Source organism: Onychomys torridus, chromosome 5, assembly GCF_903995425.1.
Source record: "Onychomys torridus chromosome 5, mOncTor1.1, whole genome shotgun sequence".
Taxonomy (NCBI): domain Eukaryota; kingdom Metazoa; phylum Chordata; class Mammalia; order Rodentia; family Cricetidae; genus Onychomys; species Onychomys torridus.
The window spans coordinates 98,076,849-98,103,741 of NC_050447.1; the positions used below are offsets into that span (position 1 = coordinate 98,076,849).

At 43.7% G+C, this 26,893-nt stretch overlaps 1 protein-coding gene across 16 annotated transcripts in view; it reads right to left on the reverse strand.

Annotated features, from left to right (window-relative positions):
• Carmil1 (capping protein regulator and myosin 1 linker 1) overlaps nucleotides 1-26,893 on the reverse strand; it is a 289,003-nt gene that overhangs the window by 58,671 nt on the left and 203,439 nt on the right. For all 16 annotated transcript variants that reach the window (XR_004945061.1, XR_004945060.1, XM_036189086.1 and 13 more), the window contains 8 exons: nucleotides 26,771-26,870; nucleotides 26,616-26,670; nucleotides 21,820-21,992; nucleotides 19,968-20,036; nucleotides 16,246-16,339; nucleotides 8,820-8,918; nucleotides 2,218-2,346; nucleotides 248-379 (listed from right to left, as the gene is read on the reverse strand). Coding sequence is in view for 14 of the 16 variants with exons in the window: in XM_036189086.1 (XP_036044979.1) it covers nucleotides 248-379; nucleotides 2,218-2,346; nucleotides 8,820-8,918; nucleotides 16,246-16,339; nucleotides 19,968-20,036; nucleotides 21,820-21,992; nucleotides 26,616-26,670; nucleotides 26,771-26,870 (851 nt within the window). In the remaining 2 variants the exon portion in view is untranslated. The remainder of the gene's footprint in view (nucleotides 1-247; nucleotides 380-2,217; nucleotides 2,347-8,819; nucleotides 8,919-16,245; nucleotides 16,340-19,967; nucleotides 20,037-21,819; nucleotides 21,993-26,615; nucleotides 26,671-26,770; nucleotides 26,871-26,893) is intronic.

Here is a 26,893-nt window from a genome sequence, read left to right on the forward strand (position 1 = left end):
TGTGAGACTGACTATGTAGGAAAGCATTCTAAAACACATAAACTAGACTAGATGCTGTATTTACTTTTACCCATATATTTTCCAGTTAGTGTAAACACACAGGCACACACTACAAATACACACACACACACACACACACACACACACACACACACACACATCCTATAAATACGGGCAGCTACAGCATGGAATGCCAAACAATGACATCATCACAAATTCATTCCCCCAAATAACAGGACCCACAGACCTTCAGCTGTTCATCCACAACTCTTGTGACTTCTCCGGCCATTGATTCCAGGGTCTCCTGAATGGGACTAGATGACAGGCCACTGGCTCCTGCCCAGGAAGCACCGCCCACATGGTATAAATTCGGTAACAACTGTAAGAAAGGTGAAAAGTAACCTTGATGTAACTGAAAAAAATATTTTAATAAGCATTAAGAACGTGAAGTTACGGAGAGCTAAAGAAACATGGTAGAGATCATCATCAGTCCTCGGCCAAAGCCACAGATGGTGAATTGAAGCCCATGCTCTTTACTGGCATCTGGTCACACTTTGTGAAAGCCAGTAATGCTAGCTCCTCAGCACAGTGACACTGAGAGACGGCACAGTGATCACTGCCCCTCAGTAGCTCTGAGGCCATGGAGTCAGTCAGTGTCCTTGACATTCCTGTCTCTGTTTGGGATGTGAAGGTTAAACTATTTTTAGCACACTCTTGTCACCAAAAAATGCAGGTAATGCCACTTCTCTTCAGATGCCAGTCGATTATCCCAGGATTCCACTCAGTTCTGATACTCTCTGCCTAGACTGTCAAATGCCACAAGAAAGGACTCAGACCTACAAGACTCAGCTGCCAGTCACAAATCCTAGGTCATCAAGGTTACAGAAAATGATCACGAAGCCAAGGGTTCCCTACCACCTAGCCCTCGGGTTTAGGGACCTACTGGAATGCCTCACTAATCTCAGGAAAGTGCCTTCCTCACCATTGCTGGTTTCCCAACCAGACAGTAAAATGAACTCACAAAAGGGCTCTCCAGGGGCTTGGGGGAGAGGGCTCCCATGCTGTCTCCAGGTATGCCAGCTTCCAAGCCCCTTGATGGCACCAAGCAAAAGCTATCTAAACCCCTGTTTTAAGACTCCCTCAAAGGTACAGTAGAGGCATGGTTGATGATGTCACTGGTCATGGGAGACTGACCCAGTCTCCAGCCCTTCCCATTGGGTGTGGACTGGACAGAAAGAATAACAAGGCTCAGTATATATTATTATTGCACCATAGGACTATTTGATGACTAATCTGTAAGGTTCCTCACACAACATTCAGCAACTGTGATCCTGGGGCCAGAAAGATACCTCAATGGGTACTCGCCATCAAGGCCACCAAGCTTACCAAACTGAGCTTGATCCCCAGGACCTACACTGTGGAAGGAGAGAACAAATTCCCACAAGTTATCCTTTGACTCACACACACACACACAGACACACTCACACACACATACACACACACTCACACACACTCATACACACACTCACACACACTCATACACACACACAGACACACACGCACTCACACACTCATACACACACACACACACACACACACACACACACATGCAAGTTAAACGGCAATGAAACAACTAAATAAACTACTCATATGAGCTGGGCAGTGGTGGCACACGCCTTTATTACCAGCACTCAGGAGATAGAAGAAGGGGAATCTCCGAGTTCTGGGCCAGTCTGGTCTACAGAGTGAGTTTCAGGACATCCAGGGCTATACAGAGAAACCCTGTCTCAAAAGATAAAAACAAACAGAACTGATAACAACAACAAAACCCTACTATGTCACCCTAACAGCAGAAGAGCGCAGGTTCTGACTCACAGTGAGTCTATTTTCTATTAAGTCACACTTTGGGGAGTAAAGTCTTTGGAGACAAGCTTTCACTATTCTGCCCAGGCTGGCCTCAAACTTGCTACAACCTTCCTGCCTCATTACCCTGAGTTCTAGGACTACAGGTGTGAGTAATCTAGGAACCAAATCTCACCACAAAGGACGTGTCCTGTCAGAGGTGACAGTGGGAGTATTGTGTTGTCAGTTACTCAGGGCTTAATTTTATACTCTGAGATTCTCACCATGCTCTGTATTTTCATTATTAAAGATCCAGGTACAAACAGGACAAACACAATGCAGACAGACTCTCATGAATTCCGAGGAGAAGCTCACCGTTTTAGAGTTCTTAGCATCACGCATGATCCGCTCTGCTGCCTTTAAATCCTCCTGAATAGCGTCACCCCCACAGGATCGCAAGGAGTTGAGGTGATCCTGAACCTTCACACATACCCGGTCAATCATCTGTGGGAACCAGAGAAGCATCCGAGTTGGTGCAGAAATGAAGACACAGAATGGACAATGAAAATTCAAGAAAACAGAATGCATGAGGTTGAAAAACCTCTAGCTGGCATCTTCCAGAAGGGAGGTTAACCAATTATTAAATTAGTCTAACTAAACATGCAAGAAACCAATGGCACAGTAACTCCAGGAAAAGATAATACGGCACTTTGGGTCTCTTTCCTCCCTTAAAAAGAATGCTGTGTAGTGGATCATCTTAATGATTCAAATCTTGTAGCTTCCGGTGATATTCTGCTAGACAATGGCTCTCATTAGCTGTCATCAAGCGCCCTGCCTGTGTCAGACACAGTGAGAGGTGCTCAAACACAAACTGTGTCTTACATTGCCAAGACTAGGGACGTGACAAGAGAATTCTGACAACTGCCAGTTGGCCTCGGTTGTAGAGAAACCAAGACAATTTCTGAAAGTTGACAGTTTAAAAATTCTATTATATGAAGTGCTTCCCTTTATAAATCAAGAACCACCAAAGCATAGAAGCAAGTTAGGGCAGCTAGAGACATAGCTCATTTGGGATAATGCTTGCCTAGCATCTATGAAGCCCTGGGTTCAATTCCCAGTACTATATAAACTGGGCATGGTGGCACATATCAGATATCTCAACACTTGAGTGGGTGAGACAGGAAGATCTGGATGTTCAAGGTCATCTTTAGCTACATATCGAGTTGAAGAACAGATTGGGCCGCATGAGACATTGTCTCAGTTGATAAAGGTGGGATGTGTCTTGTCATATTAGCATGGGTAACAGTGAAGTTAATGCTACCTGGTGTCTATCCCAGCAGCCTAGCCTCACAAGCCGTTTGGACTTGAATCATTTTCAGGGGGTCCGGAATTGAACTAAAGAACACAAAGGAACTGGCAGAGCCTTGCACACACAATGACAGGAGCAGATGGTTACAACATCCTTATTTGAAATCTGCCTGGGGCAGACCTGCTCTTGAGTGACCCAGTTCTCCCCATGCTGGTGGGTGTCATGTGGAATGGGCATTCTTTTCTCAGGGTCTCACTTCTGGTCCTCACAACCTCTATTTTTTTACAGCCAGCCAAGTGCAGGTAGACAGCAGAGAATGAAGCAGCTTCATCTCGAGTGAGTGGCAGTCACAGTGCTCTTCCCAAGCTTCTCTGGCATTTTCATCACAGCTGAACATCGTCTATTTTATGGTCTTAAAAAATAATGTTTAGCTAGGCAGTTGGAAGATGGATGATTTAAAACCATCCTCCACTACAAAGTCAATTATAAAGTCAGTCTGGAATGTTAGACTTGTCTCACAAAATAAAAAAATAATAATAATAATGATTGTTGGGTTGGTGAGATGGCTTAGCAGGTAAAGGCACATGCAGCCCAGCCTGAGCAACTGAATTCCAGGCCTAGAACTCACATGACAAAGGAGACAATTGGCCTCTGCATGGAAGGTGCCCTCTGATCTCTGTTAGTGAATGCAAGGCACACGGGCATCCCTACCTCCCACCCCCACATACAAATAAATAAATGAATAAAATGAAATGAATGAATTAAAAAAAATGAAATAAATGAATAAAAGGAAAATGTCCACTCTTTGGTGACCTTATAAGAAGTGTCCTGCCTCATCTGATAAGTCAGTTGAATCAACAAAGTTTAATTATTCTCTTTTTAAACTAAATTACCCTTTTCTTTTAATTTAGAGTAATTTGATACCATGTCAATAGGAAGTTAAAGTCTCCCTTCCTTTTCCTACAGATTCCAAACAACAGAGCCCTCAGCAAAGAGGACATAACTCTTTGGTAGAGATGGCATTGCATGCTTGATGCACTGGGTCCAATCCCGGCACTACAAAATGAAATATAATTGTTATCAGTTTTCAGGCCTTGTAATCCAAGCACTCCAGAGGCAGAGACAGGAGGACCACCACAAGTTTGAGGCTACCCTGGGCTACAAAGCATTTGCAGGACCGCCAGGCCGACATTGGGAGACCCTGAGGGGAGGGATGGAGTGTGTTCTCAGGACAGCCCAGAGGACGGACTCTGACCTCAGAGGGAAGGTCTGCTGCTGTGGTGCTGCAGTGTCTCTCCTCTTCCCTTTTATAGTCAGGCTCACAATGTCTTTTCGGGCATTACACAGACAATCCAGTAAACCAGCACCTCTCACAGCCTCTATCCTGGTGACAAGGGCCTAGCAGGAGCAGCGTTGATGCGCACAGCAGCCTCGGTTTTACCCTTCTCAGACTTCCTGTAAGTGACTCTCGAGCCCCTCATAGGAACATTGTGCAAACAGTTTCTCATTTCACCTCCAATCTATGCTCTCAGGCAGGAATCGAAAACTTTCTGTATTCCCACAATGCCCTGCAGAGAGCTGACTCTGTGTTTCCAAAACGCTTCATGATGGACATAAATCTTTACTCCTCAAACTGGCATACTGATTGAAACAAAAGTGGCCATCAATAATTCACATCTTACTAAGAATGATTTTCTAATTCCAGAAGATAAACCAGATGCACATCTGAAGCCACAAAAGGCCAACCCAAGAAGCATGTGGAAGCCGCCCAATAAAGTCAATCCTCCCCACTAATACTCAAGAGATCCCTGAAGTGTGTACCATCAGGGTGCCCAGAGGAGAGTGTTTAAATGAACTCCACAAAAATGGTCTCCACACGCAACAGTTTTAAAGCCAAAAGGAAAATAAAATCTTAGTTCTTCAAATGAGACGAACTCCTATCACAAGGGCTCACCCAAGCATTTGTTCAATTTTGACAAAACCAAATGCAGCACATTTGGAGCCCAGGGGATGGGACAGGCACTTGCTTAGGATGACATAGGGAAAAGTGCAAAATTAAATCTTTTTAGGGAACAAAAGGAAATCTAAGCATTTCTCTATCATTTTATAAGTCATACCCCTAAAGCCTATCATTGGAAACATTGCCAGGGTGGGGTAGAAAGACTCCTCTAGTTACCCCGTCACAAATGTGGTCCTCCTGTTAACCTTTCCTCTTTCATCTGACACACGCTGCTATTATCCATTTTCTTTTCTTAAATTAACACATAAAAGTGTTGACCGCTGTGGTCAGTGTTATTTGTTAACTTGACAGAATCTAGAGTCATCTGGGAGTCTGGCCTCGGAGCTGGCTTATGCAGAATTATTTTGATGGCATCGAGGCATGGCCTGTTCACTGTGAGTAGTATTATTCCCTGGATGGGAGCTGAACTGCCTGATCCGACAAGGGAATTGAGTAGCAGCCCACCATTCTCTGCGTCCTCACTGTGGATGCTGTATGCTCAGCAGCTGCCTCCCTGCCCTGAGAATGAGCCCCTGAACTGTGAGCCACAGTCAGCCCTTTATCCCCTAAGTTGCTTGTCAGAGTATTTCATCACAGCAACAGCAAGAGACCAAGATGGCCAGAACTATAGAACTGTTTAGTCTGTCACTGCTCAACACGCTCTTCGTTTACCTGTGCCCTCGAGCTTCCCGAACACTTGCCATTCATGCTCCACTTCCCCTGAGAACCTGAAGAGTTCCTGGAGAGCATCATGCATGTATTTAAACATGACTCTCTTTTCTTCCTTCGTCTCCTTGCTCTTAGCATTCCCAGTCATTACATTAAGGAGAACTGCTTCCCCAATGGTACATACAGTTCAGTGGTCACCAGCAGGCCGGCCCTAGTTGAGATACACCTTCCCTGGATTTGCTGTTCTGTCCGAACCCCTCAATAAAATGGATGGCAACACAGGAGGAGTGGGCAGAGCTGGACTACCCATTTCCGTCCTCTGAGTTGGCAGAAGTGCAGTTGGCTTCTTCAGCCACCTCATCACATAACTAATTCATAGTGCACTTGCAGGGACTAGCAGGCTCCTTCAGAGCTACGGGACTGCTGAACCAAAGCATAGAAATCACTTAAAGTAAATGCCATCCTGGTCACTCTCAACTTATTACAACTGTCCCTACTTCCTGCACCAAACAACTTCTTTGTGGAAACAATGTGCTTTTCCTCTGTGGCTATTTCTTTCCTCAAGAGAAATATAGCCCTGTACCTGATATTGAAGAGAGAAAATTCTGAGTAAGGTTTGCCCCCAAGCAATGTCAACACAGAGTGGGAAGAAACCTTCACAGTCAACACTAATGCACAGGCCAGGTGTGCTGGTGCAGGCCTATAATCCACTGGGAAGGTGGAGACAGGAGCTGCAAGGCTATCCTCAGCCACACAGGGAACCGGAAGCTAGCCAGAACAACACAGAAGGAAACAGCTTCAATATGAAAGGACTCTTAGACTTGCTGACAAGGACGATTATTGAGAGCCATTTCAGTGGATACACATTGGGGTCATGTTTCTGAATATTACAGAATGAGGAGGTGAGCCAAGGAATGATCTCCAGGAGAAAAGTCAGCTCAAAAAAGAGTGTTGAGAAAATAACTCTTTGGAGGAGAAAAACTATAGCTTGGGGTCAGATAATTCTAGGCCTGACTTTGTGATTTTTAATACACAGCTAATCTCACAGTGCATGCACTATACCTGGTACATGGTATATGACTGAGTCCACAGTAGCAGAAGGTAGTCCCTGCAGTAGGTACACAAAGCCTAGAATGTTTGCTATGACCAAGTTTCCCAACACCTGGTTAGAGGGCTTATCAGGTCAGGGAAAGGGGAGAATTCAAAAGCAAAAAGACAGTATTAATTCTTTGAAATCCTAGATGAAGACAAAAACCAATGCCTGAGAAGCCATGGGATTTCAGTGTTTCCATCAAACATAGCAGTCTTCCCTTGTCATCTGGGGCGTGGCCACCAGAAGTCACAGAGGGTCTATTCTTCCTGTATTTGAATGCCTCAACACTTCAAGGTACATCTCCCCTGAAGCCGCTGAATGACTCAAGTAGGAAAATAGCTAGTCTTAAAATCCCAAGGAATCCCTGAAGTGAAAGGTGGCAATGTACCCTGTACGGAATGACTCAAATAATTCAGAATGAGCCCCCATGGCAGAGTTAAGCATCCACAGCGCTCTCCTGCATACAGCTGCTTTCCACGAGAAGAGGGAATCTGATGTACTAATGACAGCGCGGTTTTGTTGGGCTTTGTTTGTTTGGTTTTTTTTTTTTTTTGGGGGGGGGCATTGTTTCTTGTTGGTTTGTTTGGTTTTAGGTGTGGGGTGGGGGCTGCCCTCTCAAACAGAAAGAGGTTGGATTAAGAAAGAAGCCTACATTTTGGTATCTCATTAGGGAAAGGTACGATGTTAACAGCCTGGTTGCTTTGAAGGTTAAACACTGAAAACAGGGCTGAAGTGATGGCTCAGTGCATCACTTAAAAGTACGGCTGCTCTTGCAGAGGACCTGAGTTTGGTTCGCAGAACGTATAGACCAAGCCGCTCCCAGTAGCCTGTAATTCCTGCTGCAGGCGACCTGATACTTCTGGCTTCTGTGGGCACTTACACTCACGAGCACACATGTGCTCCCCCCATTAAAAATAGAAATAGATCTTAAGAAAAATTAAAATGTGCTAGTAACAGTAAGCTATAAAATACTCATGCAATATTAGTCCCTAGCAGGGGGAAAATTAGATTTTCAAGACCTGACAAAAATCTAAATAAACCTTTTCTTTCTCAAAGTTCTGGTAGGTCAGAAATAAGTTTTTGTTTTTTGAGACAGGGTTTCTCTGTATCTTTGGAGCCTTTGCTGGAACTCACTCTGTAGACCAGGCTGGCCTTGAACTCACAGAGATCTGCCTGCCCCTGCCTCCTGAGTGCTGTGGTTAAAGGTGTGCGCCGCCACCATCCAGATAGGTCAGAAATATTTTTAAAAATGTGTCTTGACACATATGTAATACATGTGAACAGCTGAGATGTCCAGGAGGGCAGGTTCACTGAGCACACTCAGAGACAACCATGACAGTGAAATAGATCCTGTCAGTGTCTGTCAACCTTCAGAGACAAGTGCCTGGCTTGATTCAGCTGTGGCTTTCATCTCAAGTTGTTTGTAGGTTTTGTTTTTAATGTTTTGATATGGGGTCTTATGTAGCCTAGGCTGACTCAAACTCTGTACATAGGCAAAGATGACGTTGAACTCCTAAATCTCCTGTTTCTGACTCCCAAGCTGGGATTATAGGCCTGAGTCATTGTCTTCAGATCTGTACCAAATGTATCTTTGCTATTCATATATATTAATGATGAAAAATAGCATCTGATTCCATGAAATATAAAATAAAACTCAGCTTTCTTCTTCATCCCCCGTCTTGAGCCGCCACCTTCACAGTCTCCCAATTTTTAACACTTACGAAGCAGCAATTTAAAAAATAAAATTCCCTTCAGCTTGTAGCTTGTAGGATTCCGTTTCTTAATGCAGTTTCTTCTTTCTGCTCAGACACACTGTCCTCTCTTTCCATTGGCTGTGACTTCCCCAAGCCAGCCCTCTGGGACTGTGCCAGCCTCTGCTGACTGTGAAGAGACAGTGGTGCCCTTACCTGCTGGGTGGTGCTGGTGACGATGCCCTGCTGGAGACGGTAGGCCTGCTCCTGGAGGTACTTTCTAGTCTCGTGATTCCGGAGCAGATAGTTTTCTATCTGGAAATGGAGCACACATATCTCTCAAGATCACATTTTTTTATTCCTTGGGGAATAAAGTGGTCAGAGAATGAGTCAGTAAGCATGGCCCACCAGCAGCTCTCTGCCCCACCACCCACACAGGCTGAGGCCCACCAGCAGCTCTCTGCCCCACCACCCACACAGGCTGAGGCAGAGCTCTGACACTAGAGTGAATCAGAGGCCCTTCCAGTGGGAAGATGAGCTTTCAGGTAACTGAAGTCATTGCTGTGTGACTCTGAAACTGACAGAGATGGGCCAGGATTTGGAGGCAGCTGCTGCCAGCTCAGGCTTCTCATTCTTGGCAGTTTTAACTGCCATGCAGCTCAGAAATGATTCTCCTCCAAGGAGAACAATGGTGCCCTCTGAATCTCAGCCTCATCTACACCCCAGAACTGATCAGCACCTAGCAAATTATTTTGAGGAAGAAAGGGAAGAGAGGAAGGTCTGTATGGGTGGGGGTGGGGTGATGAGGTGGATTGGGGAAAGGGAAAGAGAAGAAGAGGTTGAGGACAAGGGACAGACTGGATGAAGGGAAGAAAATATGGACAGAGGGAGGGAGGGAGAAAGAGAAAGTGGGAAGAACAACCGTAAAAATGGTAACTTTGCTATATTCTGATTTTAATAAGCTATTAAATTTTCATAGTTTCTCAAAACAGGTGGGATTTTATTACAGTCACAGCAAATAAGAAAACATAGTCCTACACAAAACAAGAAACCCTGAAAACTGGGAAGGCACAAATTATAACCAGATGGAAAGGAAGTGTGTATGAAGATCAAGAGACCATGGGATAGGCACTCTGAACAAGAACGCAGGATGAACTAGTTATGATGATGAGCGTGTATAAAGAGAGTTTTCACTGGGCGTGATATTCAAAGCCTACAATTTCGATACTCTGGAGGCAGAAGCAAGAAGATCACTGAGTTTAAGGTCAGCCTGGGGTACACAGTGAGTTCCAGGACAGCCTGGGCTACATACAGAGAGCCATCTCAAAAAAATAAATATACTTTCAAAGAACAATCTGAGGGACTGTGGCTCAACTAATGGAGTGCTTACATATCACACATGAGACCCTTTGTTCAATCCCCAGCACCATGTAAACATGGTGGTGCATGCCTGTGATCCCAGCACTGGGCAGGTGGTAGCAGAGGACTCAGAAGCTCAAATCTACAATCACCTGGGAGATGGGCTTCTCGGCATGCCTAGGGAGGATATTTTGATTACTGTTAATGGGTGTGGGAAGAATCATCTCAGTTGTGGGCAGGATTATTCACTGGACAGGGAATCCAGGAATGCATAAAATGGAGAAAGTGAACTGAACACAAGCATTTCTCTCTGCTTCCTGACCTCCGAGGTACTGTGAGCAGCTCTCCCAAGCCCCTATGCCTATAGAGTCCCCACCATGGACTATAGCTTGGGACTATGAGCCGCCATTAACCCTTTCTCCCTTGAGTTGCTTTGGTTAGCGTGTTTTATCATAGCAACAGGAAAAGAAACTAAGACAGCAGTTACAAAGTGTTGTATGTGTGACTGCCCAGTAAGTTTACACACACACACACACACACACACACACACACACACACACACACACACACACACCTTCCTATAAACATTAGCAGCTACAGCGTAAGAAGTAAGCGTACGCAGTGAAATCAGCAATGACAAAGCCAAGATAAAAATGCCAAGCTGAGCTACCTGAGATGATGTCTCAAAAAGAGAAAAGATTTAAAGTGGATAAACTGTGCCATCTTGGTTTATTTTTCCCCTCTTCATTGTTTTAATAACGTGTCTTAACCATTTGGCTTTTAATTTGTCACTGCGGTTCCCTAGTTAAGAATGTCTAATAACTGTGAAGCTCTTACCGTTATTACATTTTCATTTTCATTTTCCATATGCTAAAATAACTACTACTCAATAGCAATTAGGAACAATTAAAACCCAGACAGTAATTACCTGCATCCCAGGAAACTAGAAAGCAGAGTCAAAGCTCCTTCCCATCAAACACAGATGAGGCAATAGGAGAAAAGAAATCTCCCTTCCCCCTACCAAAGCATCACTGATACCCAGTGCAGACCCCTGTGGAGCTAGATCCCATGGGCTTCCTCTCACTGCCTCCCAGCAGCCATGACTTGTCAAGGTGACACATCCACAGGAAATGTTTTGCCACAGAGGTTCCGAAAAGTGCCAGACACTTGAGGCCACCCAGCCTTGGGTCCTTTGTTCCTTCTCTGTCTTTTCACAGCTGGACTCACACTGGGCCCAAAGCCTGAGAGCAATCTGTTCATTCAGGAGGTTCTTTCACACAGATGTGGTACAGATAAGGGTGGCAGGGACTGTGTTTCCAGACCTTTCTCTCAGGTCCAGCCATCCTGCTTCACAAACCAAGCCAGGAAGGAGATTTATGGTTTTGTTGTTGTTGTTTTAAGAAAAATAATATGTGAAGTTTGCTTCTTTTTTGTGTATGTATGTGTGGTAGTTTGAACACAATTGGCCCCCATAATCACACAGGGAGTGACACTATTAGGAGGTGTGGCTTTTTAGAGTGGGTATGGCCTTATTAGAGGAAGTGTGTCACTGTGGGCCAGGTTTGGAGGTTTCCTATGCTCAGGATACCGCCCAGTGTCTCAGTTGACTTCCTGCTGCCGTCTGATCAAGATGTAGCCAGCACCAGGTCTACCTGCATGCCGCCATATTCCCTGCCATGATGACAATGGACTGAACCTCTGAAACTGTAATCAAGCCACCCCAATTAAATACTTTCCTTATAGAAGTTGCTGTGGTCATGGTGTCTCTTCACAGCAATGGAAACCCTAACTAATGCAGTGTGTGTACATGGTCACGTGTACACAGTGCCTGTGTCCACACATGCCAAAGGTCAACCTTTCTCTCTGGCCTGGAACTCAACACTTAGGCTATGCTGGCTATGAGGTGAGCACCAGGAACCCTCCCATCTCTACCTCTCCAGTGCCAGGATTAATAAGAACATGCCACCACACCTAGCTTTTTATATGTGGGTTCTAAGAGCAAACTCCAATCTTCACGTATGTGCAATAAGCACTTTACTGAGTGAGCCATATCCCCAGCCCCACAAAGCTTGTTTCTGAAAACAAGTTTAAAGGAAAAAGGAATTACAAGTTCCATGTGTCTTTGTTGCTAAGTCATGACCTATTACTACTGAACTTACCAGGGTGAGATTTCATTCTATACAACATTCCAGACAGAAGATGTAAACCTATCTCCTGGGCACTAAAAGCTCAGAGCCTGGTTAGGGTCACACAAGGAGGAGCCAAAATAGGCATTGTCCTGGTGAGGAGATGGGAGCGGGAGCAAGATGGAGGAGGTCCAAACCCAGGGATATGTCTCCAGACATCTCCAGAAGCAGGACTTACACAAGAGGAAAAAGTCCTGGATCAAAGTGAAAGAAATCTGCATTTAAAAACAATTTACAAAGATTGGATATATTTTTGTTTATAGAAAAGTTAAAGTGGATAGAAGACAGAATCTAGCTGTCAAGATTAAAACAGGTTCCGTTGAGCATGAAAACACAATAAATTCAAGGCACATAATACCCACGCACCCCATCCCCCAACACACACACATACACTGAAACCCACAAGCAAGCACACTTCTATTCTACTGCACTCCATTTGGGCCGTTTCATACATTCCAGGCAGGCCTCCAATTCACTAGAGGTAAGAGTGACTGTGGTGATATATCATAGACCCTAACAAACTTGCCTGAGGATCAGAGGACAGAGCCAGCCACTAGATTCGACATAGAAGCCAGACAGTGGTAACACACACCCTTAATCCTATCACTTAGGAGGCGGAGATCCTTCTGGATCTCTGTGAGTTCAAGGCCACACTGGAAACAGAGCCATGCAGTGGTGACACATGCCTTTAATCCCAGGAAGTGATATTTGGATAGAGAAAGGTATATAAGGCATGAGGAAACAGGAACCCACTCTTTTTAGGCTGAGGATTTCGTAGAGATAAGAATGAGTGGCTGGCTGTTCTGCTTCTCTGATCTTTCAGCTTTCACCCTGATACATGGCTCTGGGTTTTTTATTAAAAGACCATCTCAGATTCGAACAAGTGACCTTGGATTTCTGATTCTCCTGCCTCACTCTCCCAAGCATGCTCTACCACTACTTGTTTTCTGTCTTTTTTACGTTTTCCTCTATGGAAAGTGTATCTTCATAGGGTTGGACAAATAGCTGTAAACTGCTTTTATTTGTGCTTTTCTTCTTTTTCTCACTCCTCTTTGTCTTCCCCCAAAGACTTATCTGATTTTTATTTTTCTTCTCTTCCACAGCATGTCACATTTAGAGAATGAGCATTTATAATCTACAATTCAAAGTCTGAAATATTCCAAAATCCCAATTTTCTAAACACTGGCATGCTGTCCTAAGGTAGAAATTTTCCCGTCTGCCCTTAGGTGACGGGCTATGGCGAGAACACAAAAGCACTAGACACAGTTGAAGACCCCTGTGGGCATCTCCACAGGACACACACGCATAAATGCAGATCAAGACCTGGGGATTAACCACACAGAATCTTGCTACACACTAGCAAACATTCCCAAGTTCTACCCACCAGGAAAAAAAATGCCCATCTGGAAACATTTCTGGTCAAGTATTTCAGGTATTCCACAGTGTTTGTCCTTATGTCCACAATACAAGTTTACAATACATTCAAGTCTACTTCCAAGTAGCATTACACATTCCATAAAAAGTGCAATCCCTTGTCATGAGGACTGCTGGTCTACCTCCATCCTTTCTCACCATGCCATCACTTGCTTCATGTCACTGTGCACTAAGATACCCGGTCACCTTGCATCTCCACACTGGGACATCCAGTCATCTCCCATCTCCACACCAAATGACATTTAGTCACCTGAGGTCACCACAGCTATGATCCCCAGTCACCTCATATGTCTGTACACATTATGACTGACATCCAGCACCCCGTTGCTAGTATTTCATTATGGAAGCAGTCATCTCTTAGAGCACTTTGAACTAAGAAAATTGGTTTATTTTGCCTTAATTCCCTCTTTAATGCTTTTCCCATCTCTCTATGCATCTGAAGAACTTGCATGCAACAACAGAACTCAGTCTCTGTCTTTACTTGGTAATGGGTGTCTGTAATCCTGGCCAAATTCTTAGTGCCCTTCCCTTCCATTTCCTCTCTATACAGTAGAGAAGAAACTGAACCATCTCATTTGCTATTTTAAAGACTGCACCCATGTTAATTTATGATAAACATTTGAATGGTGTACTGGTGCTCATCTATTAACATATTTGTTAGATGTCCACTAAACATAATTAGGATATAACTTAATTTTTCCTATTTACATAATATATGTATACACACATGCATGCACACATACATATCAGAGTGTGTGTGTGTGTGTGTGTGTGTGTGTGTGTGTGTGTATGTGTGTGTGTGTGTGTTTGAAAAATAAAGTTCAGAAGAAGTAATTTAGTAATTACTGGAGGCTACAAAGTTGGAAAAGTTGGGGGTTTTGTTTATTTTTTGAGATAGGGTCCACCCTATAGTTCAGACTGACCTTGAACTCAGAGATCCTCCTGGGAGTGTAGAGGTGAGCCACTACCCTATACAAAAATCTGTGATAATTTCTTTTGCCATTTTAGATCTTTCCCTGCCACTTCCTATTATTCATTTTTATTCAAAATGGTTAAGAAGGATCTAAGCTAATTTTAGAGAATGAAAGATTTGAAAACCACATGGGCTTTTCCTTCAAGAAGCTCATGGCCTGTGTGGTGGTTTGAAGAACAAATGTCCCCTGTAGGCTCATGTATGTGAATACTTTGTCCTTGGCTGGGGGTATATCTGGGGGAGGAACCTTGAGAAGGTGCAGCCTTGCTGAAGGAAGTACATCACTGGGGATAGATAGCCTTGAGTGTTTATAGCCTTGCCTGACTTCCTGTTCTGCTTCTGCTTCCTGTGTGTGGCTAGAAATGTGATCAGCTTCTGCTTCCATGCTTCCCTCGCCTGTGTTCACGCCTACCTCTCCACAATGGACTCCATCCCTCAGGAGCCATAAGCCAAACTAAGTCCTTTTTCCTTCAAATTGGCTTTGGCCATTGCATTTGATCACAGCAACAGAACATAATGAACAGAATCTGTCAGGTGAGGAAACCCCAGGAAGGCCACTCTGTCAGGGGAGTGAAACTGCCCCAAGGAGTCACTGTGGGTGCTCTAAACACTAGATTTCAACTCAACAGCCAAGCACAGTAGTGTAGAAAGAGCCGAGTCCTGACCAGAGAAAGGTAATGGTTCTGAAACATCAATGACCAGAAAAACTGGTGCAAACAGACTATTAAATCTTTCTACAGATTCAACATTGCAGTTCCTTGAGATGGGATGGAATGAAAAGTTAGAGCTGGTAATAGACAGAGCAGGAGGCAGACAGAAGGCAGATCCTAGATAGAACAGCATTCTATGTTAGGGAGACCAAGCTTTATTTATCAGAAAAGCTGCCAGTGAGGGATGGCAAGAAGGTTTACCATAAAAGATGGTGTAATTCTTCTAACATGGAAAAGAAACAGGAGTTACCAAATGTGGCAAGATCATGGTGAGAGATAAAGTCTTGAGGATAGGTATTGCATCAACACAGGGGCAGAACGAGAAGAGAGCTTTGGACTACATAATCTGGCAACTGGGTGGCCCACTGACTAACAAAGATGTGAGAAAGGAGAAGTCGGGTTTGGGAGCCTGGCTAGGCATGGTACCATCAAAGAGGGAGAACAAAGGGGGAGAAACTCCAGAAAAAGCACCAGAGTAAAAATGGAATGTATGAGCACATCCTAACTGAACCATAAAAGGCAAAGGATGCTTGCAATCCTGTCCCTTGATGGATGAAGGCAGAAGGACCAGAATCAGGTCACCCTCTGACACACAGTGAGTCTGAGGCTACCTTGGGGTATAGTAGACTCTGTCTCAAAAACCCAAAAGAAAAAAAAAAAAAAAGCACTCTGAAAGATGAGATATAGGAATGCCATAGAGCAAAAGATGTCTTAGCTCCCCACATTCTCCAAAGATGGGGAGGTGTCTACATTTGGACATGCCGATATTATAAGAATGTTACTGTATCTGCCTAAAAGTTCATGTCAGATTTCAGGCTTCCTTATTTTTCCATACCCAGTCAAAAATTATGCCAGTCATGATCTTAAGAATGCACGGTTTTAAAAAGCTTTATGTTAAAGTCATGGTCATATGTTCAGAATAAGTATGAACACAATTCAAATGTGAGCACAATGTACTCAACTCTCCCAGTTCTCGATACCTTCTGGAGAGCCTCTTCTGTCTTCTCAGGGTTTGTTTTAAGAGCTTGGGAAGCATCATACATAGGAATGGGCATGAATCTCAGTGTGTAGTTCCTGGAGAAAGGAACAAAAACCATACATTTTAAATACCGTTGTTACCTCAATTAAGCACTTTTTTTAGATCTAAAAATATAGTTGCAAGAATATCTTTTAAAAGCCAGATACAGCTGGGCAGGGGTGCTCACACCTTTAATCCCAGCACTTGGGAGGCAGAAGTAGGTGGTTCTCTGTGAGTTCGAGGCCAGCCTGGTCTACAGAGTGAGTTCCAGGACAGGCCTCAAACTCGAGACAGGCCTCAAACTCGAAAAATATAAATAAATAAATAAATAAATAAATAAATAAATAAATAAATAAAGTCAGATACAGTGGTACATGCCTTTAATCCCAGCATTCTGGAGACAGAGGCAGGCTGATCTCTTGGAGTTTGAGGCCAGCTTGGTCTATGTCAGGGCTACTTAGGGAGATGCTGTCTCAAACAAACACACAAATGAATATCTTTTTATCCTTGCTAAACTGATGTATACCTATAATCCTAGTAGTGGGAAGGGTGAAGCAGGAGGATTGCTTTGAGTTTGAGGCCAGCCTGGGCTACACAGAAAGTATTAGGCCAGCCAAGGCTACAAAACAAAACACATCTCTAAGTCATCCAGCCATCAAAAGGTCCTCGACTGCAGAAGGGTTTTTAATACCCATGCTCATAATGGTTGGCTGGCACCATTAATTTGTACTGTCCTATAAAACTGAGATGAAGATGATGAATGTAGTTTCGCTTTCCATTCTGAATGAACATGAAAAACAAAAATCTCCTCATTGTGACTAGAAGATAGATAGAGAAAAAGTCTAGGAAGAAAGTCTAGTCTCAAATGGTTTCATTGTATCATCTATCTACTGATCTGATGGTACCTGACAATCACATGTGACAGCCAGACCAAAATGGGTACAAGAAGGAAACATAAAAACAAACAAGATGCCAAGCCATTAGCATCCACAAAATATTCTGCTCTGTTCTGGCATCCTTTGGATAAATACATCCATAACAGGTGACCATCTCTAGAATAAGCCTGGAGGAAAAGGGTGGCCAGCCTGAGTAGGCACCCTGATCCCTGTGAGCCCCTACACAGCTTGCCTAATGTATCACCCAGAGCTCACCAGGTAAAGAAACCAACTGTGGGGTACTGTGCCCATGTTACGTCATTGCTATTGGCAGGCTGGTCAGACTCAAGAGTGCAGGGAACAGCCACCTGGGGTGAAAAACAGCCAATCAGAGTCTGGACCACCTCAGCCTGCCCTGCTTCCTGCTGCTGTGTGTCCAGACAACCCATTTGCTCTGAAATACACTCCAACACAAAGATGCTTTCTCACCCACACCCACAAGGTGACTGTCCACTTCTACAGATGCTGTTCAGGGGGGAAAAAAAAAAAGATCTGTTGGGCCATTTGGTGGTGACCTGGGCATTCTTCACATACAATGGAGTAAGACAAGGGCTATGCTTTAGATCTCCAAACAGTGAGGAGCTGTCATCTCATGGACATTTAGGTGGCTATCACTGGAATAGTGACTTAGCAACTAACCCCCCTACAATAAGGCACTAGTAATGAAAAAATAATCAAGAAAAAATCATTTTATTAGCAGCAACAATTTAGATAACTGTTTCCTCCTAGAGATAGAGTACTTCACTATAGAACTGAACAAAGGAAGGCTGCCATCCCTACAAGTATAATTTCTATCTTTGTTTACTTTGTTTTACACAGTTGTTTGTTTATAAAGGGAACCATCCAAATGGAATTAGAAGACTATACGTCTTTTTATTATCTTTCCTGCATCTGATTTGTAGCCCATTACAGACCAGTATGGCTTATTCAAATAACAGTGGAAGAGCCGGCATCTCAGAGAACAGCATACATAACTGACTGATCCAGAGACACCACTAGCCACCTGGAAATGGTGAGTGATGACAGGGTGTGTTCCTGGCTTCTCCTAAATGCCAGCCTGGGCTGGCAGTGTTCCATACAACTGGGGATGGCTGCTGAGATGTGAACACAGTGAAGATCACCATGCCTACTCTGGGAACAGAGTCACTGTAGAACAGGTGGTTCTGTGGTCCCAGACAGCTCTTGGAGGAGATGGTGTACTAGGGTATGGTCAACTACCTCACTCACACCCTGCACTGGCCTGGTATTACTATAAACAAGGGAGCCAGGCACAGTACTTCCCCTGTAGCTCCAGGGCAGAGAGAGGCAAGAGGACTGTTGCAAGCTGAAATCAGCATGGTCTACCACAGCAAGACACGGTCTAAAAAGTGTATGGGGGCAGGCGGGGGACATTAGAAACTGAATCCTTCTGATTTTGCATTCTGGTTCCTGGCTCCAGCAGAAGGGTGTGGCTTAGGACTAGAAGGCATTTGGAGTTGATAGTGGTGGTACACATCTTTAATCCCAGTACGTAGAAGGCAGAGGCAAGCAGATCTCTGTGAATTTAAGACCAGCCAGGGCTACAGAGTGAAACTGTCTCAAAATAAAACAAAACAAAAAGTATTCGAAGATTACTCTGATTCTCTCCCTGGGGGGGGGGGGGGGAGGAATAAATGAAGAAGTGAGATATGCCACTAGAAACTGGGCATGGGCAGAGATCCAGGACAGTGAGAATTTTCTCCCTTTCCTGAGAAAAAGGTTTCTCTGTGGCAGCCCCCATCTCCCATTGTGTTTTAGAACATCCCCTTTTCAAGGCTCAGAATCTGCTTAGAGTGTTCTGGAATCTGATGGTAGACAGGCCCCACTCTGGTCACCTTGGTCCACACTAGACCTAGGGATAAATGAGGTCATGTTCCTGCCTGCAAGTCTCAGATAAATAGTGACACAACCCTTCCAATACTGGAAGCACCATGGTCCATGTGTACAAGTTGCAGTAAGAAAATGTCATCTTTAACATTTTTAAGGCTGTAGCAATTAAGACAAGATGCTCTGGAAGTCTTGCTTGGCAATCGCACCTCCATCAATGAGGTGATGTCAAGTTCTTCCTTGGGTCCAGTAAGCTCAGTGAATTGCCCTGTTTGCCTTGCCTCAACGTCTGTGAATGTGCTCAAGGACTCCATGTGATGTTTTGCTCTTCTGGGTGAGTACCACAAATACCTCTCTGCTTTGGAGACACTCTGATTTGTTTCTTAGATTGACATTGGCCAAAACAGAAGAAATTCCAGTATTATTTTCATCCGTGTCTAGTATTGTTACTTTTTCATTTCGTTGATCAGAAAAGTACATTTGGCAGCAAATAACAAATGTAGATATCAATTACAATAAAAAAATTTCCTAGCAATAAAATAATAAGACTCACCACTAATTAATTTCACTTTTATTTTCTGAACTATAGATACCCCCTCTTCATTCCCACCTTCATCCCCCATGTTGTCCAGATAAACAGAAAAGTAAACCCAGCGCAGAGAGACTGTGGACCACAAACTCAGGAGGAACAGTGATGGTGATGACCATCTGCCTTGGCAGATCAGCACCTCCACCCTTGTGCACATGAGAAAACTCAATCAGGGCAAAGTCACTGTCCTCCTGACCCCGTGGCTGGTTTGCAAAGAGCTGATATCTACCTATGGTTTCTTCTCCCACCCCCTAGGTGGCACTAATACCATTGGTTCTTCAGTGCTGTCTCAGAAGAATCCTAATTAAAACTTACTTTTCCATGGCAACTGCTATATCTTGAAAGCCTTGTGCGGTAATGTTGTTTTTGTCCCAGATGACCGTCCTGTTTGGAAATGAAACCATGTCAATGATCAGACACTGAGGTGTGGTGGAGATGATCGTCCCACTGGAGATAAATGGCTTCGAATCAATACTGTCTAGACATATCCAACCTTTTGACGTCCTAACACAACACTCATGACCAAAAGCCATTCAGTGCAGTTACTTAATTTTTTAAAAACATCATAATGTTTTAAGTAAATTTAAGAGTATATATTGGATTGAATTCATAGCTATCTCTGGCTGCAGGCAGTGGCATGCCATTCACAAGACATAGGTTAGACAGGCCTGTAAGCATTTTAACAGCATTATGTAGATAAGGAATAACATTCATTTGTTTCATCAAAACAAAATTGGCCATCCCACCTAATACTCTATCATCTAGCTAGCTAGCTTTCTTTCTTTCTATCAATCGATTGATGCTGGAGTTGAACCCAGAATGTCATGGTATCAGCCCCAACATTAGAGCTTAACACAGGTATCATACAAGTATTATTGAAAATCAACACCTAAAAGTGCAACAAATATGTCGAGTTACTGCAATTTTTAAGACTGTACCAGCCAGAAAGCTAGAGGACCTGGCCCCTCTGTTCTTCAGACAGCATCCTCAGATTCACATAAAAACTGAAGCTCCAGCCCTGTGCCCAACATAAACATGTTCCAGTACAGGACCTTCTCTATCCTCAAAACCTAGAAGGAACTTTGCTCTGTCTCGTGTTTTCTCATGTCCCTGTCCTGGTGTGGTCATGAGAACCTCATTCATTCTGTTGGCAAAGACTATAAAACAGAAGCTGTTTACTTACTACTGTAGGAAAATAGAACATGTGTACTTCTAAGGTATTTTAGGATTTTCCTGAACACAAAAACTGCCCTTCATTTGTCTGGAGGACTCCAGCCTGACAGCTGTTGCTGATTTACCGCCCCAAGCCTAAGGACCTCCTTTACCCACACTGACTTTCAAAGACCCTGCCCCTGTTCTTGCCTTGTAGCTTCAGTTTCAACAGAGGGTTCCAATTCTGTCTCATGCTAGAGAAAGAGAAGCCTCCAAAAAGAGCCCTGGAAGAGCAACAGACAGGTATTGGCTCTTCATTCACCAGACTGACAGACCAGCCACAAACCTCAGCCACTCTGCCTATCAGGACAACAAAGGGACAAAGCAAAGCTGGTCCTACAGAAGAGCTGTGTGTACAAAAAGCTCTAGGGTAAGTCTGGGACACAGAGAAATAGTTCAGATGGGGAACCAGTCCTGGAACAGCACACTTCCAGTGCCCTTGTGTTTTAAGTCTTCATACAGAGGTGAGAAGTGGAGGAAAGGCCTCAGATTCACAACCATATATGGTTGGTGATGGACCACTAGCTTTATTGCCCGGGGATCTCATGGTCAGTTTTTTTGTGTGCAAGCAGGTTCTGAGATGCTTGCTGAGTTGTAGCACCTGAAGATGAATCTCTTAAAACATGGCCTGTCACGAAAAGACACAGACCTCCTGGGTCTGCTCCTCAGCGTGATCTACAAAAGGTTTCCCTGTTCCTCACTGCCATTATTATCTCCCCAGTTAGCTGTCAAGACTCCAGTGTAAAAGGAACCATAGCACTCTGTCAGGGTTTTACATCACAGAAGACTTGTGAAGACAGGCATCTGAGGAAATACTATACATACATTCAAGAGTGTCCCAACCAAGTACTCTGATGAAAGTTATGAAACTGCTTTCTTCCCAGTGAGGATCCTGGGAGGCCCAGACTCCCGAGAAGGAGCACCCGCCCCTCAGGGCCAGGACAGCCCAGCCTACCTGAGCTTGGTGTTGATCTGCAGAGCCTTGGCGAGCATCTTCGCTCCCATATCACCCATGCCATTTCCACTGATGTCCACTTTGGTCAGGGAGGTGTTGCTGCCCAGGGCATTGATGATGATGGTGACCTCAGCCTTGAGTTTTGAGTCAGCCAGGGATAAAGACTGCAAAGGCTGCAGGCAGACAGCACACAGCACTGAATGGCCTCATCAAAGTCATGACCACTATCCGCTCTCCACAGACAACCAGGGGTCGGACCCACTGAACTGTCTGCTTTGGAATTGCTGTCTAAAGCCACGGGTGGGGATGAGGCTGGAAGCTGAAGGTTCTGGGATCAGACAGACCTCCTAGGTGAAACCTGGAGAACGGGTGCTTTATTGCTGAATATCTGGGGCATTTGTGTCAAGCCATGGATCACCAAAGCGTCCCAAATGAGGTATTATTCTTTTCTACCCATTTTATTTTCTACAAGTGAAATAATAACCTTAAAACACAGAGGCCAAGAACAAAAATAAAAACGACCCAAGATGAATAATGTTTGGCCAATGAATATTTATTAATCATCTATTATATCTAATCACCACTTACTCTTTTCATGTGTTGATCACATATTTTCGCGAGCCCAGCCTTTAAGAGCTGAGCCATCCCTCTAGACCATTTAATCCTCTTAGCCATCCATGACATTACACAAATGTCACCGTCATTTACCAAATAGAAACAAAAAGGGTTAACAACTCAGCCAAAGTCACACAGCTAAAAGGCATGGATGAGTGGGGAGTACAAGTTTGTAACCCTAGCACTTGGGAAGTGGAAGCAGAAGTTCAAAGCCAGCACAGGGTGCATGGTATTCCATCTTACCTAAAACAAAACAGCCAAACAGAAACGAAGTCCCAGAGTTAGAAAGGAGCTGAATCGGGATCAGCTTGAGCGAGCTGGTTTCAGACTGCGTGCTCTCAACAACTCCATCACTCTACCCCCAGGAGTTTATTTTAGAACCATTTTGACCATCATCATCTAAGTCTCTTAAGTTTCCATAAGAAGCTATGTCTGCAGTTTAGAAACAAAAAGTCATATCTGTATGACCTGTTCAGTTGACCACACACTGTATGTGACTGCACTCTAGCACCTTCTCTGTTCTCTTAAACTAGAGACTGAAAGCCACACAGGCTGGACACAGGCTTGGTTTGACCAACAGGGTACCTGACCAAACTCTTAACAGGGCTTCTTCCTTGTACCCACATCACTCAACCTGCCCTACTGTCCCCCTAATCCTGTGGGCATCTGCATTTGTAGGACCTGGTGCAAGGCATAGCTTAATGAAATGGGATTAATTCCAAAGCATAAACCACAAAGGCACTAAAAGTCCCAATGTAGGCCTGGAGAATGCAGACATCTTCTGGGTGATGTGTAGTGGTCTACTCTAGCCTTAGTCCCTTAAGCAGCTCTGACATCCCAAGCAGGTGAATGGCTAGAAGATTCTAAATTTTCTCTTAGTGGCCTATGAAATTAGGGCACAGTATGAACCTGAGTGATCTCCATGACAACAAGCAAACACAACACAGGATCTCGCCATGTCTGCCCCACCAGGTCGCACTGATCATGCACCAATGTGTATAAAAGAAAGAAGTCTCCCTCACTGAAATACCAGGGACAGGATGAGGGGGGTGGAGTTAAAATTTAGACATCAGTCAGGCATGGTGGCTCACGCCTGTGATCTCAGCACCTGAGAGAGATAGGCTGGAGGGTAAATTGAGGCCAGACTGCACTATATGAGACCCTGTTTCAAAGAAGGAGGAGGATAAAAAATGAAATAGTCAAATATCTACCCAGCACTATCATGTGACTTGGTTAGACTGAGTGACCACACCATCATCCTTGACATCCAAATGAAATGCTGCTGCTCCGCCTCAACCCGGGACCAATCAGAAGGCACTGGTACCTCAATCAGAATCAAACCTATACAAGTGAAAGGGACTGATGGTGGCTGAGACAATGACATCTCAGCCAAAAAGCTAAGTGGCTACAGTGTTCTTAATATGTTACGTTCAGATGACTGGAAAATGCTCAGACTCAGGCCACCTGATACCACAGGCAAAAACACACACAACACTGTGGCCAGCTCCCCATTTCTGCACTCTATTCCACTATGGCAAAAACATCTGCCATGGCTTCTTTCTGATATTAGGAAACTGCCAGATCAAGAAGCTACCAAACTGCTATTCCATCACGACATTCAAATTCTAACACACCCCAATTAACACTAAAGAATAATGGGTGGAGCCATAATGGGAACAAGAGGGTCTGAACCACAGACATATTTTTAAGACCAGTTCTCCCGATTCATCGCACTTCTAGACAGCCGTACTACCTGAAAGCTTAATGCTTAATCTAGACTCCGTCTCCAGGTTGCAGGCCCTCCTGGGGGAAACTCGTCCTATTCTGTGGATCACATGGGTTTTTGTGTGGTTGGTTCTTCAGAAAAGATTTTCTGCCTTATTGGCCACTCACTGTCACCATCTTATGAATCTGTATGCAGTCACCTTCATCTACAGTGGAAGATGACACTGGGACTCTCAGGAATCTGGGTTTTCCCACCAAGTGTCATGTGCACTTCTGGGTGACTAAGATACCCCACGGGCTGCCAAGGGACGTGTTCCACAGAGGAAAAAGTGTCAAAGGAGGAGATTACTTCTGAATGTCCAACTCTTAAGCAAAGCCAAAAATAGGCCCAAAGGAATCAGTTTTCTGTGGAATTTTTGAGTGCATGAGGCTCAACTCCTAATCACTTTAAATTGGTTTGCAGATTCGTAAGTTAAAAAAAAGGGGGGAGTGATTGCCTTTTGAAAAACCCACATCATTTTCAGTGACACAAAAATAAAAAAGCTATTCATCGCAGAGTTACTATCAACATTCTAACCAAACCTGCAACCTGGCAGAATTCACATTTACATAGCAAATGTGTCATCTCCAAATGTGTTTTCAGGTACATTTTTAAATATCAAAATTATCTTTAAGTGGGAAACTCTAAAAGTACAAAAACAATTTGAAGACCCTTAAGCAATAATCAGAATTTGAAATATATATAATCTTCATAAACTCAAAAACTTCTTAAGTTACTTTCTAAGACACATAGGTGGGGGTGAATACTAGCTATGATTTCGTAGCATTAAGTTCTCCAATCTTTTAAAATTGGGCCAGTCTCAAGAAATCTGAAATGTTAGTAAAGCCGAGTGGAACAAAGCCAAGATAAATGTATAAAATTAGAATTACACTCCAATTTTACCCTTGACGTTAATATTCTAATAGAAGGGGAGTGGGATACTGAGGTTCTTAGCAGATGAGGTCTCAGCAAAGAAGGCGAATCCATTCAATAATTAATGGAATTGTTTAGCACAGGTTAGAAATTTCAGCTACATGTGAGAACATCAAGAAAACAGAATTTTCACGTCTTAGGTAAGGAGGGGCTAGCAGGACAGAGGTACCTGACCCCCAAAGCCCCACAGCTGCCTTAAGGAAGTCAGCGTACAGATGTCATAGGACTTTCTAGCATTTCCTGGTTTCAATTCAAAAGCAGAAATGATATTTTCAGAAAGTGACATGCTCCACCTGTTTCATATAAAAAATTGCCTTAAGCCCACACTATGGCTCTTCATAATGGCAATAAGAATTTGAATTTTAGAAACTATGCTTCATAACTAAATATGACTTTGTGTTTAAAGACTTACTATTTATTATGTATACAGTGTTCTGTCTGCACCTATGCTTTCAGGCCAGAAGAGGGCGCCAGATCTCATTACAGATGGTTGTGAGCCACTCTCTGGTTACTGGGAATTGAACTCAGGACCTCTGAAAGAGCAGCAGCCAGTGCTCTTAACCGCTGAGCCATCTCTCCATCCCTTATAGAATATATTTTTTGTTTTGTTTTGTTTTGTTTTTCAAGACAGAGTTTCTCTGTGTAGCTTTGCGCCTTTCCTGGAACTCACTAATATGACTTTGTGAAGGACAAAGTCTTAAGGAGCATCAATGAAATGTAACATAAGGCACACCACTCTCAATCCAATGAATTCATGACAGTTCTACTTTCGGTTAAATATCTTCCCTCTCACACGCAATAGAATTCTATTGGAAATTCAACACCTTCACTCTGATCTAAAAGCTCAGAAACAAGTAAAAAGGCATAAAAACACAAGAAAGATGACCAGACGCCAAGCAGCCCTGAAAATGAGAGCAAACTTCCTTAGTTCTGAAATTGTGTATAATTACCAGGTGAAGTCCAAATTGAGAACACGATGTTTCCTGGCTTAATACCTGGTAAAAACAACTAGCTAGATAATCTGCAGATTGCTGGATTAGCTGGTTAAGATGCAGACAGGCTGAAGGTACTTTACACCTTTGACAGTCTCTTAGTCTGGACCAATGAGATGACCCAGAGGGTAACAGTTCTGCTGCCAAGCCTCACAACCTAAAACCACAAGACCCACATAATTGAAGAGGAGAACCGACTCCTGTGAGTCACCCTCTGACCTTGGGACACGCACCGTGGTGCTCCTGATTGAGCACACGCACAAATTAATAATAAAAATAATTATCAATGTTTGTAAAAGTTCTTGGTTTTAATCTTCCTGATGAATAGGAGAATAGAATTTTAAATATATTCAAAACTCTACTAAGACATATTCCCTTTTTAAAACACTGATAAAATGTAAAACATGTAAATTATCTGAAAGCCCATCAGCATCATTCCAATAGAAATAACCACAAAGAGGAAACAGTAAAGTGGGTCACGTGATACTCACAGAGTCTTCATCTTGGATCATCTGCACTAAGTTGTCCAGCACAGGCGTCAGATTTCTAAAGGGATTTTAAAGACGTGGACAGTGGAATCAAATCAAAAGCTGTCAGGAGGCTGGTTATTTTCATCATTGTCATATAGAAAGTTCAAAACTCTTACTTGGGTTTCATATTATTAAAATTTTTGCCTAAGGCCAGGTGCTGTATGGATCTGTTTTTACTGAGCCACACTATTAGGGTAGACAGGTCGGATTCCAAACCTGGAGAGGAGAGTAAAGACCGC